General features: G+C 29.4%; 2 protein-coding genes and 1 long non-coding RNA gene across 3 annotated transcripts; 2 read left to right on the forward strand and 1 right to left on the reverse strand.

Moving 5' to 3' along the window:
• Positions 1-367: 367 nt before the first annotated feature.
• LOC123658914 (dolichol kinase) lies at positions 368-5,855 on the forward strand. Its single transcript, XM_045594205.1, has 9 exons — positions 368-492; positions 603-853; positions 1,181-1,398; positions 2,438-2,626; positions 2,991-3,200; positions 4,174-4,248; positions 4,511-4,691; positions 4,948-5,025; positions 5,102-5,855. The coding sequence occupies exons 1-9, from the start codon at positions 368-370 to the stop codon at positions 5,248-5,250; spliced, it is 1,476 nt and encodes a 491-aa protein (XP_045450161.1). The 3' UTR covers positions 5,251-5,855.
• A 1,230-nt stretch (positions 5,856-7,085) lies between these two features.
• LOC123659318 (NAD-dependent protein deacetylase Sirt6) lies at positions 7,086-10,979 on the reverse strand. Its single transcript, XM_045594564.1, has 6 exons — positions 10,787-10,979; positions 10,429-10,556; positions 9,842-10,084; positions 9,236-9,409; positions 8,074-8,197; positions 7,086-7,442 (listed from the first exon to the last, which is right to left on the reverse strand). The coding sequence occupies exons 1-6, from the start codon at positions 10,850-10,852 to the stop codon at positions 7,101-7,103; spliced, it is 1,077 nt and encodes a 358-aa protein (XP_045450520.1). The 5' UTR covers positions 10,853-10,979; the 3' UTR covers positions 7,086-7,100.
• Positions 10,980-12,094: 1,115 nt separating this feature from the next.
• On the forward strand, positions 12,095-15,292 carry LOC123659320. The gene is made up of 3 exons (XR_006744006.1): positions 12,095-12,296; positions 13,467-13,541; positions 15,281-15,292. It is a non-coding gene; the product is annotated as an uncharacterized LOC123659320 (long non-coding RNA).
• The last annotated feature ends 2,401 nt before the right edge of the window (positions 15,293-17,693 follow it).

Genomic DNA, 17,693 nt, shown 5'->3' on the forward strand with positions numbered 1-17,693 from the left:
ATAAATAGACCGTATTTAGTAAACTGAATTAATTTGATCTATTTAATACAAATTTAGTACAAATAATCGATATAACTATAAGCCATTTTACGAGTTGAATAAATATAACCATTAACCATAAAATAGTTTAATTTAGAGCTGAAAGAATAACGATTGCATTCTATATTCCGATAACGATAGACCGTAAAATAATACAAATATAAATTTTAATAGTAGGTAATAGGACTTTGCCCTCTCTTTGAAAATATAGACGATTAGAGATATAATAATCGTTTGCACCGTAGTGAGTGGAGTGATCCTTTTAGTTTTTGTTAGATACGTGATTTAAAACTAAACCCTATTTACATTTTATAAAATATACAACAAAATGCCAAGTTTACGAACTTTATTTCAATTGATTTTAGTTCAATTAGAATCTAAATTGATTAAACCGATAAAATGTATAGAAAGACAAGTCTCTATAAATTTACAAGAAGCCGATATACAAACAAGGTATTTAAGATAAATATTTTACTTCATTCATTTGTAATGAAAAGTATACTTTTTCTTTATAAAGTATTATAAAGAAAAACTGTTCTTTTTAATAGCAATTTTTTTTACAGACCTGCAAATAGTAATGGACTATGGTGCCACATTTTACTGCCAGCAATATTACTGGTTTATACTTGTTTTGATAAGGTCTCACTTTTGTACAAAATAACATCCCTAATATCTGTGGGCTTGCTGTGTTACTGTATACTGTTTATTTTATTCCTGTCTGCTTCCAATATCGTCCTGAAGGCACCAGTTTACACAGGATGTTTAGCATCAAGCTTAATTGCTACTGTTATGTTACACATATTTCTAAACCAAGGTATTTATATTTTGCAAGTTGTATATAAATTATATGTGAACTAAAGTTGATATAATTATGCATAGTTCAGATACTCAAATATTCAGATCATATATTTAACTTACAATCAAATACACAAGGAATGTATCATTAATAAAATTTTTATTACTACAATTAAGTTCATCATAACATTAAACTATATTAAAAGTAAAAAAAATTTGAGTAAATTACTGTTGACACAATATAGCTTGTTTATAAGTGTTAAATAAAACATCAATCCAAATTTTTAGATAATATGTTCAGAAAACCGGAATTCTATTGTAATTAAAATGCTAATACTTTTTTCAGGTTTACTGTTTTCAGTATCAGTAACTTTAACATCAACATTACTCTTTGCATGGATGCTACGACTGTGTATCTCTGAGTGCCACAATACATTCACTTTGGGAGAAGCTATGATAGTGTCTCAGGGTCTGGTACTGTTCACTGCCATGTCTGTGATGAAATTTCTCTTTGAAATGTACAGTGACGATGAAGAAATGGAATTCATTAGTGTTATTGTCTTTGTAAGTAATTGATGAATCCAATTACCAAAGGAGGAAAGATTCTTTTATCTTATATACGTAGGTATCAAGATTGTGAAACTATTGAATTGATTTTAATAAGTCTTTGAACCCAAGTTAGCATAACAAGTGTATTTGTATTTGTATTTGTGTTGGGCTCTATTTTCCGCATTTAGACGCAAAGGTGGTCCATTATGCGTGAAAAGTGGGCTGACTAGTTCAGCCAGCCCAGCTCCTTCCAGAAGCTCAGAAGCCTCCTGGGGCGTTCACAGGCTTCTCGGAGCGTCCTTATATCCTTAAGGATGGTAGCCCGGTGTGCGGCCACTCCCTCGCATTCCAGGATTACGTGGGCGGCTGTTTCTTCAGCAGCCAGACAGCCCCTGCAAAGAGGGCTGTCTGTTGCATTCATGATGAATAGTTGGTGGTTGAGTGCCAGTGTAACAAGTGTAAAAATATAAAATAATAATTTAAAAAAGGAGGAGATTCTCAATTTGACTGTTTTTTTTTATGTCTAACCTCATAATTTTTTATTTTGTGAACTGATTTTGATGATTATTTTTTAATCAAAAGCTTATGCTTGTCATATAGTTTCATTTAAATTTGATCGAGATCTGACGAGTATTTTTAGAGTCTGTTCAATTAGATATACCTATTTACCTGTCTACCCATGTTGTATTACTTGTAGATGTAATTGAAGTGGGTTTTGTTTTGTTTGCGAGCAAACATACTTATTTTCTATAACATAATCATAATATGATCTGTTCATAAAGTAACAACTTAATGGCTACAGTTTAGGTAACAACTGACTGACATACATATTATTTTATTTTATAAATTTGTCTAATACATAACTATTACACCTAAATTCAAATTCACAAAAACCGTGCCACTGTGCCACAGTAAAAAAATATTATTAATCCAGCTTTTAAAGATATTTTAAAGTAATTTCTTTAACTAAATAAAGTATGAAAGCTTGTCAATTTGCAGATTGGGATATGTTATATAAGATTTAGATTAATTATTACATGTTAAATATTTTCAGACAATATTATCGACATTGGGATTGATTGTTACAGCACTGTATTTCCTGAAAGATACACAAAGGAATTTGAAGAGTCTTTGTTATATCGTTGGGTCAGCTGCTGTGTTTGTTTTACTCATTTTACACTCAATACTCGGCTCTGATTGTTTGGTTGTAATATTACATTATATATTTGTCCAGGGAAATCGGGTAAGAGATTTTTATAGCAAATATTTGTTATTGTTGTTTCTCTGTTATTCATTAAATTGCAGAATTTTACAATGATTTTATACATAGGTACACAGAATGATTATTTTAATATATTTAAGACATAATAAAACATGGAATTAGAACCCATTCTCTAACTGGTAATGTAGATAGGATTTAGAATGTATCATCATCATCACTACAGCCTATTGCAGCCCACTGATAGACAAAGGCCTCCACAAGTTCGCGCCAAAAAAGGCGTGAACCAATGTGTGTTGCCCATAGTCACCACGCTGGGCAGGCGGGTTGGTGACCGCAGCTTTAGAAAGTATGTAAACTTTTAATAAACTGTTTATTTCTATTTCAGCTAAAAATTTTAACGTTTTGGTTACTATTACTGGTGCTAGCAGTGTGTGCGCTATTTTTCCGTACAAAACTAGCTGTTAAAGCAAATACTGTCACAAGAAAAACATTTCATGTTTTGGCATCTCTTGTGTTCCTTTCTGGAATTATATTTGATATTTATTTAATGATGTTAGCTGCTGGCATTGGTCTGGGAGTTCTGATATTTGTTGAGGTAATTTGTTTCTTTGAATAAATATAAATTATGCTTTTTTACTTTGTAATAATTTAATATATAAAATTCTCGTGTTGCGGTGTTTGTTACCAAATTCCTCCGAAACAAGCTGGATTGATTTTTATGCAATTTTGGGTGCATATCGGGTAGATCTGAGAATGGGCCAATATTTATTTTTCATACCCCTAAATGATAAGGGTGATCAATGTCTAAATAAATTTTTTATTTTTTTGACATTTTTGTTTATTTTTTGATTTGGCATTGAAAAATACATACAACCCTAAATTTTCACCTTTCTATCACCAACCCCTATTTTTTAATAGCGTTTAGCGGCAAGGCCATTTTTGCCGGGGCAGCTAGTAGGTACTCTATAATTTTAATATATATAAATTACGTGTCACGTTATTTGTCCGCGATGGACTCCTAAACTACTTAACCGATTTTAATCAGATTTGCACAACGTGTGTATTTGATCCAACTTGAAAGATGGCTATATTTTATTACGATATAAATAATTATTATATTCACAAAAAAAAAAAAAATAAGGCGGTACGAAGTTCGCCAAGCCACCTAGTAATATTATAAAACTGGAAAATTTGTTTGTTCAAATGCACTAATCTCAGCAACTACTAGTTTAGATTGAAAAATTATTTTTGTGTTGGGTGCGCCATTTACCAATGAACGTTACAGGCTATTTTTTTCTCAAATTAACACAGGGATTTGATATTATTAATTTCACAACATGGTAATGTATAATTTATCAATTGGAAAACTAGAATTTGTGAAAATGTAGTAGAAAAGAATGAATTACAAATCTGTCTTCTTTTCGTTTTTGATCATTTACCAAGCATGTCTCATTATTTTATGAATGGTAACTAGGATTTATTGTAACTAACAGTGTTTAAAATAATATGCTGATATGTAAATAAAGATTAATTATAAGTATTGGCTTAAGACTAATTTTTTGTTTTAGGCTTTAAGAAAATCAGGCATTGAACCTATATCATCTGCATTACAGTCTGCCTTCCTAGTTTATTGTGATGAAAAGGTAATGATTTTTTTATACCCATTAACCCGAAAGACGTTCTGTCTTGCGAACTATCAGGTGAAGTTTCAGAAGTCAATTTTCTACAGAAAATGTAATGGTTATTTAAATAACCATTACATTTTCTGTAGAAATTTTTTAAATTAAAATTTAGTCAAATCATTAATAATACATTTAGCAATTTATTTTTATTACTATAGATAAAAAATGAATTACGTAACAAAATCTTGTCTCCAGTTGTTTCATATTATTTTTGATTTCACAGGATTGTGGGATGTTTGCAATGACACCGGTATATTTGTACGTAGGATTAGCATTCCCACTGCTGTTAGTTCCTAACCATGGAGATAGAGAGCTAGAACTATTGAGTGGAGTGTTGTCTATAGGCATTGGTGACACTGCGGCTAGCTGGTTTGGTTCCCGATTTGGTTTCAATAAATGGCCAGGTACATAAAACAGTAATTTACATAACCTAACTGGCTGTGGCTGTTGCGCTGGTGGTTGAGGGTTCGATCCTCGCACATGGCATACATTTGTATTGACCATACAGATGTTTGTCATGTTCTGGGTGTGTGCTTGTGTATCGTGTTCCTTCTCCAACATATGAGTAAATCCTAGTGAAGGTCATTGAATGTGAGACATTTATTTATTATTAATTTTTAAATTGTGTGAAATTAAGATAATGTTATGTATATTTTTCAGATAGTAATAGAACATTAGAGGGTACAATATTTAACATGCTGTCTCAAATAGGAACTGTATATGCTCTGCAATTATTTGGTAAGTTATTTTAGGATTTACTTGATATGTTTTCACTGTGGGTAGGCATATATGTATGTTTTATCTCTGGCGCCAGGTGTTCTAAACGCACGACATGCTTTGCTCCGCTGTGCGCTATGCGCATGCGCAACAGGACTATTGGAGGCGCGCACTGCGCAGGTCGATAACCTCGTGCTACCTCTGGCGTCTCTCGCGACATTGCAAGTCACTCGTCTACTCTACTGAATTACTGAACAACTGGTGTCCTGCGTGTGAGACCCGTCGCGTAGGGGAGTTGATACTAATTAAAAAGAAACTTTTTCCGACGACTAAAATGTTTTGGTTTACTTGATGATTTTTCTTTTCGTCTACTTTAAATACAGAGTAATCTGATGAAATTTTTGAAAATTAAGCATTGTGATACAAATTTTTAGAAAGATGTTAAGGTTGCAGGGTGTTTATTAGTTGTTTTATACTTTAAAAATCGCGCGTTCAAACTCCACTGCTTGTGATATTTCTAGGTATTTTCGACCCCCCCCCCACCTTCTAACCTCACGTGATTAATGGACGATCCTTGAGTGTGTATATTTGGCACATAGTTATGATGCGTTATTTGTGAATTATGTGCTTTAATCGTTTAATGATTTAAAAGAAATTATTTCATCAGATCTGTATTTCTTTCATATTTGTTACATTATATTCATGTAAATTATATAAATAGAAATGTATAAGCGTATAGATTTTATTATTTATATGTATTTATCATTCCATGACACCAAAGAATTTCATGAATGGGATTATAGTGAGATTTATATGTGCATCTTATTTAATACATTTTTAATATAAACAAATGTTGTTTTATTTATATACAATCAAAATAGTAGACAGATCACGTTATACATGTGAGTACACCCAGAAATGGGAACTGAAGGCGCAGGACTACCACAATATTACGAACTGCGCCGACGGGCTATGTCAAGTAAAATTTTGTAGAATAAAAGAGTGACTAAGATGAGAGTTTGTTTAATATGATAAAAACTGCAAAAAGCTACCATCACATCGACGGGTGCAAAGTAAAAAAAGTTAACTACAATTTTGAGATTTTTTTTTATTGCAGTAACTAACTAAAAACTTTATATATTACAACATGGCTAAATAAAAAATACAAATATCACCTCATTTCTTGTACTTTTGTCAAGTAAAAGAAGACAACTACTGCTGTTTTGTAAAATTACACGACGTACATGCGTTCAACTACCACCTGGCCGCTTTTACGCAGTCCGCACGGGGGGCGCACGTTCATTCCTATTGTGTCATCAGACAGATGTCATGTGCTTCGCCGGCCGGCAACAATGTTTGTTTGTTTTGGTTTTTTACGTATTAAGGTTTGTGTGAAAGTGTTATCATAATAATAAACCATTTGAATAGATCACAATAGACATGGAAAGACGATTTTGGAAATTTTTGGAATTGAAAAAGTCATACTTATAAATATATGAAACATCTTTACTAAACCCAGATTTATTAATTCCTATGTAGAAACGACCAAGTGGTAGTTAACTCAGTTGTCATATTTTTAAGCACAATGTACAGGCAGACAACTGCAATATCTCGTAAATTAAACATAATTAGATGAAATGAAATATACAATTGTTTGTCTTTCTAAAAAATATAGCAGTGATGAAAATTTCAACAAATTTGGTTTGAAATTGACAAAATGGGAGCACTTTTTCCTATTTTGCGCTCTCCTGAAAAGTTGCTGTTTTGTATATAACTCTTTTTACTTTGCACCCGTCGACATGGTGTCCCAAGGCCATCACCTGCTTAACTTCGGTGATCGCATGAGAACCAGTGCCTTCAACGTGTTGCAGATCTTAGCTATTAAATATTAAAATATGTCGGTCGTAACCAGAATGAAAATTAACAACTATGACATCATCAGATTATTCGAAAACAAAAGATGAATTTTATGCTTTGACTGCCTAGACTATTTCATCATCATCATTTCAGCCTATTTCAGTCCACTGCTGGTCATAGGCCTCCACAAGGATATTTATTAAGTAATAAATACAGGCATTTATTATATGTGAGACAAATTATGCATTTAATGGTTCATTTTCTTCCTTTATTTCTGATTTAATAATCTTTGATTTATCATCATTTTCAATGTTCCCATTGACTGTGGACAAGTCAGTACTTTTTCTTTTGGTCTTTATTAAAATTCTCTTTTTTTTCACGCCTTTACACTTTGATTTAAACATTTTCTCCATTAATATTACATCTTTTCGATTTATAGTCCAGTCTACGATAGACGTCTCAGCTAACTTTGTAAAGTCTTCAGTTTCATTGTACTCAGATGTCTCAATACCCAATATAGACATTACTTTTTCTAGAACATCATCGACGTAATAATTTATAATTAAGTCTGCTTTGTTGTCCTGAAAAAATAAAAATCTTTTAAAATATAAAATTTAAAAAATTAAGATCTTTAAGAAAAATAAAAATAAAAATATGATTTAACAATTTTATTTATAAAGACATAATAGTAAGCTTTTAAATTATTATTAGATGAAATTGTAGCAGTAAATATTTCAAAATCTAATATATAAAATTCTCGTGTCACAGTTTTCGTTGCCATACTCCTCCGAAACTAAATTTTGATGAAATTTTTTTGTGCTTATCCGGTATCTATGAGAATCGGCCAACATCTATTTTTCATCCCCCTAAATGTTAGGGGTAGTCCACCCCTAAATTTTATTTTTTTATTTTTTAGACAAAATTTTTATTTCTATTTTTTTATGATACAACATTAAAAAATACATACAACCCTAAATTTTCAACCCTCTACCATCAACCCCTATTTTTAAATAGCGTTTAGCGGCAAGACAACGTTTGCCGGGTCAGCTAGTAGTATATAAAAATGATTTTTTTAAAAATTAATACTTAATTTAAAATTAATTTTTTAATTAATATGCACAATATTTTTAATGAGGGGAAGCATATAAAAATAATATAACAAAATACTATTGTCTAAAAAGCATGAATACACATGCATTGTAGGTTGCTTACATGTTTTGTGGGTTGTAAATTGCATATCACTAATTTCCCTCCATACTTCACAGTTTCTAAAGGTAAATTACCGCTAGGAATGATTTGAAGTGTTGTCCCCAAACATATACTTAAATCTGCAATACTGAAAGGAAATAAACAGAATTAAAATATATTAATTATTATAGTATGAGCTGTAAAAGACGAAAATTTCATATATTTGTATGTTTTTAATTATGTAACAATTATGTATTTTATTTTACAATTAGTGCAGTTTGCAGTAATCAAGCTTTGTGCTCCAGGATCCTCCTATCTGATTCCTGCCTGCAGTCTGGGTATAATATTTATATACTTGGAGAAAAGTTAATTCGTAGATTTAGTGTCAATAAAAGATACAGTCGACTCTCGTTAATTCAAACCTGCGATAATTCGAACCTCTCTATAATTCAAAGTCATCACGAGTTCCACACAAAATCTCTTTATATTTTAAACTAAATAAATACAATTTATACACTTGGTAATTCGAAAGAAAAAAACCATTGCTACGTAACAAAAAGACGCGTTAATTCGAACTCATCGGCGTCAAACACTCTACAATTCAAAGTTGCAGGGAGAAAGAAACAGAAAGTTTAGTACATTTCGAGACAAAAAAAGTCAAACTTGTACATACACATGTAACATCACATATACATGTATCATCATACACGAGTCTGTTTTTATTATGATTAGTTTGACACACACTTCTGCACGAATTGGTTTGTTTAGTTATGTTTCAGTTACTTTAACTCTTTTGTTGTTGTAAAGTTTGTGTTAGTTATGAGTCCTAAAAAGTATAAATCCTTGACGATTGCTGAAAAGAAGAAGTTAATCGAAAAACTAGAGGGAGGTGAGAAGAAAGGTGACTTTTGTCATTGTGTAAGAATAGCAGTTAAAAAATTTGTATTTAATAATTGATCAACACTTAATAAGTTGAAGTTTTATTTATTTTCTCTCAAAAGTTTCGAACCATTTGATATTTCAAACACTCGATAATTCGTAATATTTTTTGAGTCCCCCGAGTTTCGAATTAACGAGAGTAGACTGTATAATGTTTTATAAAAATACACAATACTACAAAGGCACTATACAGAAAAAAATACTTATTATTATAATTACTAAAATAAATGTATAAGTTTAATAGTACCTAGAGTGCCACTCCGACATCAAGAGATCATTTTCAGGCAGGCTATGTTCCCAGTCTAACACACCATCATACAGACGACCTCTACAAGGGCGACCTCCCGCATGACCAGAGGCACAAGGTACACCACTACATTTCTTCCCTACGGTTTCCACTGGCCGACTCCTCACAAACTGTCTAAAAGTAATTAAATATAAATTATGTTATTATATAGTGTATTTTAGGAGACATATGCCTGTTTCCAGACTTAAAAAACAATTTGTTTTCCTCACAAATGAAAAATGTTGGATATCGTGTATTTATAAATAACAAAAATAATAATTTGTTTATATTGTGATTTTTTTTTTGTCATTTAGAATACCCTTTCCATTAATTGATCTGTTACATTAGAAAAAAAAAAATATTTAAAAGGTGTTACATTAGAAAAAAAAAATATTTAAAAGGTGTTACATTAGAAAAAAAAAATATTTAAAAGGTGTTACATTAAAAAAAAAATAGTCTTTTTACATGCTGTTGATAACAATGCATTGCAATTTGAGGTACAATATATTGCAGATTTTTTCAAATATTTAAATATAAAAATTTTAGGATATGTATGGAATTTATCACCTTTTACACAGATTACATTCATCAATAAACATATTTCCATGTAATTCAGCCAGGTACTTCCTTTGTAATCCCGACTTTAAATGCAATCCATCTATGTTTTGACTTACTATATATTGTACCTTATTACATTCCACAAGTTTCTTCAGCATCATGTGAGTATTTGTTGGTTTAGCGTCAGCAAAAGATATATTTGTTGTCGGTTTTTTGCCTTCTCTTTCTAGAGTCCATACTCCATTTGGGCCTCTAAAAATACACAAGTTTTTTTTTTTTTTAATTTCAACTAAAACCTTTTAAAATCTCTTTGTGCGATTAAATAAAGAAGTATTGAGTGCTGTTTAAGTGACAAATACACAAATTAAAATAGATTTGCTATGTGGTTACGGCAGTAAAGAATATAGCAACCCTCTCTCTTCCCATGGGTGTCATAAGAGGCGACTAAGGAGTAACACAGTTCCACTACCACATAACCATCCAACTGCTGGCTTTCAAATACTTGGGAAGGCCTGTGTCCAGCAGTGGGCTGTCATAGGCTGAAGTGAATATAGATTTGTGTGAAAATATTAGATTTCTAGGTAGACTATTATTACCTAAAATCTGGGATACCAGCTGAAGTGCTTATGCCAGCTCCTGTATGTACAACGACATGCTTGCTCTTGCTTATGAGGTCAGCCAAAATTAAACATTTTTCATTTACTTTAGCAATGGAATCAAATTTCTAAAAAAGAAAACAAGAACTAAGAAAATTTAAATAACACAAATACCCGCCTAACTTCCGATCCCATAGGAACGTCGAAATACCAAGTAGCCTATGTGTGTTCAGTAGTATTTGCGAAATAGAGTAAGAATTATCCTCACAAACTTGCATATATAATATTAATAGGATTTTACACAACAAAATTTATAGACGATATATTTCTATTGTGTCCAAACTCCTACAAAACTTACCTCAGGCACTCCTAGGACACCTTTATGTTTATACGGCGATAAACTTTCAGCATAGTTACAGGACATCTTTAATTAACGATATTTACATACTTTTTGATATTTACTATACAGCAAAGAGCTATATCACAGAGCATAGTAATTCTTTGGGCTATATAGGAGTAGTCGAGTACATTCCATTCCAAAAACAATACCAAAATACTACTATTATGTGTCTGTTAGAAAACACAGCATCGCTAATAATGAAGAAGCAGTGTGTAACTTACCCTATCTTTCAGTAGGGCGACACTTTTTTGCTATACTTTGTATACCAAACTTGAATTTTTATATAAATTGGCAAAATTGTACGTCAAAATGAAAAAATTTAAACGTCGGAAACGTCGTAATTGTCAAATTTTGACTCCAACAATTATTTCCTAACCGCCATATTATATTGCAACCACCGAGTAACCACGCCCGGAGTTTTGGATTTTTAGTTTTTTCTGCATATATTTTTTCTGAGCCCTAATACTTTATTGTGAGAATGTTATTCGTCGCTTCTCGGGATTTACTATGGGTTTGTATTTGAACCTGAATCATTGGTATTTGGTCTTTTTGGTCGAACGAAGTAATTTTGCGTTTGAAAATAAGTTCTTAATATCTATATCAACAGAAAATAATAGTATTTTATAGTTATACCTATATTTTTATTACTTATACTATATTTTTCTGTTTTCATTCCTTTAGAAAATACAGTGAAACGTAATGTGAGATATCAAAAATGTACTATTTGTGGTCTAAAGAGGACCCCTGGACTGGAGCCAATGAATTTGATTTTGAAGAAGATTCCACTTGATCCAGATCGGTTAGTGTAAATATTACTATGCTCTGTGGTGTTAACAATAGAACAATACAATATTTAAATAAATTCTACTTAAAATCTTTATAACAGTAAATAGCTAACTGTAGTAATAAAGTAACATTAAAGTATTATACATACTTATGTATACTAGAAAACTAGTTGTAGACTATGTAAAATTTAAACTTTTAATTTAAATTGACAATTAAAATTCTACTCTCAGGTGTCATTCTTGGGTCAAAGCAGTTGGGAATGAAGACTGCTTACATACCCGTTAAAAAATTGCATGAAATTAAATATTTGTGTGGATATCACTTTGAAAAAAAGTATTTTAATACAAAGGGCAATAGATTAATTAAAAATGCTATTCCAACATTAAATTTGCCACAACCATTGGATGTCTTCTAGTCTTTTGGTAGATTTTCCTTTATATGGTGAAGAAAAAGAAAAATCTCAAGTCTTGAAAGGTGCAAATTTTTTTTATATGTTTATGATAATTATAAATTACATTACAATTATTTTTTCTCGGTGTTCTTGTTTAGCTATTTGTCTAGCCTTATTTCTGGTTCATAATATGCTAATTGATGTTTATGATAAATTCTTTTTTATTTTCTAGTTTTCAAGATATAACAAATTCAGAGAATGTGCAATGGAATGAAAATATTTTATCTAAAAGTGAGTAAACTACTTTATTATATTATATTTATTTATGTTATGTTGTTAGAAGTAACAAGTGTTTTTAAGAGGTACAGCATCTTGTTAGTTCATGTTTGGTTATGTAATATATTTTAATGATGGATAAAATTAAGATTTTTATTGTTAATTAAATGAACTTACTTATAATTTTAATAACTTGCTGTTGCAAGTCTTATACATTTTTAATAAGTGACAAAAAGTTTTCTTGAAAACAATGTCTTGTTGTTTCAAAAACTCTGTCTTACTAAGTATGTACTGGAAATTTAAAAAAAAATAAAGATGAGATTATATAAAAGCCATACAAATGTTCACAATTGTACTGTATAGAAAAAGATAATTTTTAAATATATTTTGTACTGATAATGGCAGTACAATCTCAGTTGTAATAAATATCATATAATAGATTATTGTTAGTCAATGTTCTAAAAAATCATCGGACATATATTTAATTTATTATTTATACATTTACCTAGATAATATTGGCCCTTAGATATCAGATATCTAAGGCTGATTGATATACATATCGCTGATAAAATGAGAGATATATGTAAAACACTTTCTGAGAATCTTTAATATCTTTTAACACATATATGCAACGATTCACAACATATGATACAAATGATCCAATGCAGTATAAGATTTTTAGTTTTATTTTTCTATAAAATGATTATGAATAACACCTTCATATAATAATATAAGTATCATTAACTTTAATTTTAAAATAAAAATAATTTCATATCAAATCTATACTATTAGTATAAAGCTGAAGAGTTTGTTTTCTTGAACGCGCTAATCTCTGGACTTACTGGACCAATTTGAATTTTTTTTCAGTATTTGATAGCCCATTTATCAAGGAAGGCTAGGGATATAGGCTATATATTATCACGCAAAGACCAATAAGAGTGGACCACCAATGAAGAATGTTTCAAAATCGGATTTTTTCCTTCTGAGACCTTCCCCAGCTAGCCCAAAGTAACTATTCCGTGGACCAAGTTGCGGGTAGAAGCTAGTAGAAAATAAAATTCAGATAATTTAAGTGTGAGTAAATAATGGAAAATGTAAAAAAAAAAATTAACAAGTAAACTACTAGATATATTATTAAACTACTAGATACTAGATATATTTAGATATTGTACTACTATTTTTCAGATGCTGAATACAGCTTTCTCCCTTTGCCCTCTACTTCGCAGCCACCACAAGGACTTACTTTTGAAAAAACACTAAGTAAGAATAACAAATGAAAATTTCACATTTTTGATTACATAAAACATTAAAAAGTAACATGTCTACTATAAGCATAGGTATAGCTAATTAGCATTTAATTTTATGACACAAGTTCACTTTATTATATAAAATATTTCTCTAACTGTATATGTTACTACATAGATAATTATAAGCAACTAAAACATTTTTATGTATTAATTTTTTTTTTAAATGTTTATTTGTCTCAAAATTGAATTTTATACATTTAGATGAGTAGCCTGTTATTCCAGTTGTGCTGGTTCTATTTTCTGCTCCGGGGGTTGTAGGTTCGATTCCTGCCTGAGTCTGGGTGTATTACTATACATAATTATGTTATAATTTATATATATATATATATGCATGTTGGTTCTTGTCTATAAAACAAGTGTTAAGTTGCTTACCTTAGGAAAAGACAACCGTGTGTATGTGTTAAAGATATTTATTTATTATTGTTCACTTTACCAATGTAATTACAGTTTCCCAGAATGAATCAGTAGAAAATGTTAAAGTTCCTGTTTGCAACTATGAAAGAATTGTGGGAAAACCTAATAGAAATAGAGGTATAATTTTCAACAATCTTTTAATGTAGCAAAGAACGTAATTCAGTATAGTTCTTTGTAGCCTACTCCTTTTTAAATTATTTTTATTGAAATTATTTTCAAATCATAATTTACAACTTCAACTACAAGGGATTAAGTTGTGGTAGTTATTAATGTAGTTATGTGGTAGACTATGTAAATAGTAGTAGTTAGTATCTATCCATAATATATATATATATATATATATATATATATATATATATATATATATATACACACTGCAGGCCAATATATAATGCCAATATATATGTCCTGAATATTGTTATAAAGAAAAAGAAAAAAACATTTATTCTGTTGCACATAACATTTATTACTATTACAGTGTGTTAGTTTAATACATTAATATAATTCTATGAAAATAAAGCTAATCCGAAATGGTCTGCATTGGCTGCGATACACTTAAAAGTTGAGGCCAGTTATTAATAGAAGCACACACTCTTTCTATGGGAAAATTATTTATTTCATTATACCTATGAATAGCTCGGTACACATTTGACTAATATCAAGCATATGAGAGTCAAATCAATTTTTAATTATACTGCTTCAATAATTTACATTTTATAAATCAAAAGTTTGCTTAGTTTTGTTAAATATGCATTAACATTAATGTTTAACATAGTTTCATTTATCTATATTTTATACATTTATATATATTCGATATAATACTATTAAAGTATAGTATAGTTTAAAAAATATAATGACAAAATAATTTATTTAGATATAGCTCTTTCCTTAGTAATCAAATACGTATATATTATTGTTATAATATTTCAAGTAAATTGAAGAAAAAGGGAAAAAAATAATAATTACATTCAATGATTCCAATTGTATCATGCAATGGGCATTCCTTTGTCGTATACTTGTGTTATTATTTAAAGCAAAATTAAATACATATTAAACTGTAACGATCACTAATAAAATATATCAATATTAGCGTTGTTTAATATTGAAATAAAAATAATAAATGTATCTTAATATAATAAAAGCAATAAATTATTTTATAATATTATATTTAAGTAAAAATTTATGAAATTAAAGGAATAGATCACATTATACATAATATTGTATACTTTCAACAAAAAAAATGTATATATAATAACAGGTTTTTTTTTTAAATTTCAGATTCTACATTAACTGAACGTGAGAAGATCCTGCTGAGTCATTTGACTCAAACTAAATTAAGCTTAAAGCGTTTGGCAGTCGAAATGCGAACTGTGAGGAAGACACTAATAAATTGTTTGTAGCTTATAACGATATTAGCAGGGTCCGCACTGACATGCCTAATAGAAATAATAATGATGACATTCAAGTTGTTGATGAGATAGTTTATCCTGTTTTGTCTTTGCCCAATGAAATCGATTTCTTTTTATATGAAAATGATTTATGTAACTTTTTGGAGCAGCCAGTAGTATATGTTAGTGATTATTTAGCTGCAAAATTGTTAGATAGAACGAAATGTCAGAAATGTAAAGATTCGTTAAAAGTTGATAAACCAGTAGACAACTTAAACAATTATATTAGTTTTAAAGAATGGTGGAAAGATTTTCATTGTGCTTTCCTTCTAAACCTTTATGTCATTTTGTAAACAAGAGCCAAATTCATTTCAAAGCTATTATATCTCAGGACTTACAAATTAAAAATATAAAGCAGTAGACTAGTTTGCAATTAAGTAATGAGCATTTTATAGAAAAAAAAAACAAATCAATTAATTCATAATCTTTGTTTATTATTCATTAGAAAATCATGTAAAGACAAAAATATACAATTAGATTAATGTGATCAAGACAAAGCTTAGATAACAATTTTTAAGATTCTTGTTGAAGATTTATATTTATATTGTCAGTACTATAAAACAATGTTTGTAGAAAACATACATATTGGCAGTTCTTCTTGACATCTAATGTCTGCAATGTTTTTTGTTTTCCAAGTTTTTAAATGTGTATATTTTAGCTTAGAAACAAAAAAAAAAATTCCGCTGTGGCTTCGCCCACATAGATTACGCGATTTTCGCTATTTCGTTTTCTCCCATAATCCGCTGTTCGTTTATCCACATACCATTAAATGGCGTACATGGAATTGTAGCATCCCGTGAAAGAATTTTTAAAATCGGTAGTACTTTATGGAATTACCTACTACAAACATTTAATAATACAAAAATAAGAATTTAGAAGATTACTCTAAATATGTTCTTATTATGTTTGTAAATCATTATGTTTTTTATCTGTATGCCTAGGATCATTATATAACGCTTTTCAGAATTGTTTTTACTTAGATAATATCTGTATATATATTATGTTATGTTTGTTTGTTATTTACTGTATATCGGATCGTTACATATGTAACGTTTAAAAATTTTAGATTTTTGTGAATATATTATGGGTCAAATTCATCGTCTTGGTTGTTATTGATTGATAATTACTGTTTTGCGTGATCATTTCATTTGTATCACTTTTTAAGAGTTGATTTTTTTGTGACTATGCTACGTTAAGTGTTAAATCATGTTGTTTGTTAATTTTTGATAATAACTATTTGTTACTATTTAAGTTGTTTTGTTAATATTTTTTTTATGCTTTAAAATCATCTTTTTTGTTATTGGCTGACAATTACTATTAGAAACTATTTAATTTGTTTTGTAAATGTTTGTTATGCTTTTAAATCATCTTTTTTGTTATTGTTACTTACTGTTCCACGGGTTGCAGGTTCGATTCCCGCCTGAGATTGAATTTACTACGTGTATTTATATATATATATATATATATATATATATATATATATATATATATATATATATATATATATTATTTCTGTTTATTTATTTCAAAAAATGTACAGTCAGTTGTTACCTGTAACACAAGCATTAAGTTGCTTAACATAGGAATATATGACTGTGTGTATGTTATAAGATATTTATTTATTTTAATTTGTTTTATAAAGAAGTTTATGTTATGTTTGTAAATCATCTATGTTATAAGATTTATATTATATTTCGCTCATGACTATTAAAAACGTCGGATGTGAAAAACAGCAACTTTACAGGAGAGCGATTCAAAGTGTAAATTGCGTGTAGCTTTTCACTTATTTTAAGCAGGATCATGAAATATTAAAGTAATGCTGTACAGGCTATTTATGTTTAAAATTATTACTAGCCGGTATTTGATGTGTAAATATGAGAAAAGTCACTTGTTACATTTAACGGGTTAAGACTAATAGGTACTGATTTGTCAGAAGTACCACAACTGAATAATATATGCATAAAATAAAATAAAATCTCTTCAGCTGACGATAGACTTGGTTATTTGGGAACGTTTTATGAAATAAACGAAAAAATGCAATTATGCAGTTCCGACGATGTTAATAGACACTAGCGAATTATTCATATTTATTGATTTTAATTTGTTTTATAATAATTTTATGTTATGCTTGTAAATCATCAATCATATTAATAAGTTTATGTTATGCTTGTAAATCATCTATGTTATAAGATATTATATTATATTTATTTATTTTAATTTGTTTTGTAAATAAGTTTATGCTT

Source organism: Melitaea cinxia, chromosome 13, assembly GCF_905220565.1.
Source record: "Melitaea cinxia chromosome 13, ilMelCinx1.1, whole genome shotgun sequence".
NCBI classification, from domain to species: domain Eukaryota; kingdom Metazoa; phylum Arthropoda; class Insecta; order Lepidoptera; family Nymphalidae; genus Melitaea; species Melitaea cinxia.

Excerpts from the sequence above, each read along its gene's own strand:
- LOC123658914 (XM_045594205.1), top strand. The coding sequence starts at position 368 with ATGCCAAGTTTACGAACTTTATTTCAATTGATTTTAGTTCAATTAGAA. Across the intron at positions 4,692-4,947 it reads TGGTTTCAATAAATGGCCAG|ATAGTAATAGAACATTAGAG; the intron begins GTACATAAAACA and ends TATATTTTTCAG. Across the intron at positions 5,026-5,101 it reads ATATGCTCTGCAATTATTTG|GTGTTCTAAACGCACGACAT; the intron begins GTAAGTTATTTT and ends CTCTGGCGCCAG.
- LOC123659318 (XM_045594564.1), bottom strand. The coding sequence starts at position 10,852 with ATGTCCTGTAACTATGCTGAAAGTTTATCGCCGTATAAACATAAAGGT. Across the intron at positions 10,085-10,428 it reads GCTGGTATCCCAGATTTTAG|AGGCCCAAATGGAGTATGGA; the intron begins GTAATAATAGTC and ends GTGTATTTTTAG. Across the intron at positions 7,443-8,073 it reads ATTTACAACCCACAAAACAT|GACAACAAAGCAGACTTAAT; the intron begins GTAAGCAACCTA and ends TTATTTTTTCAG.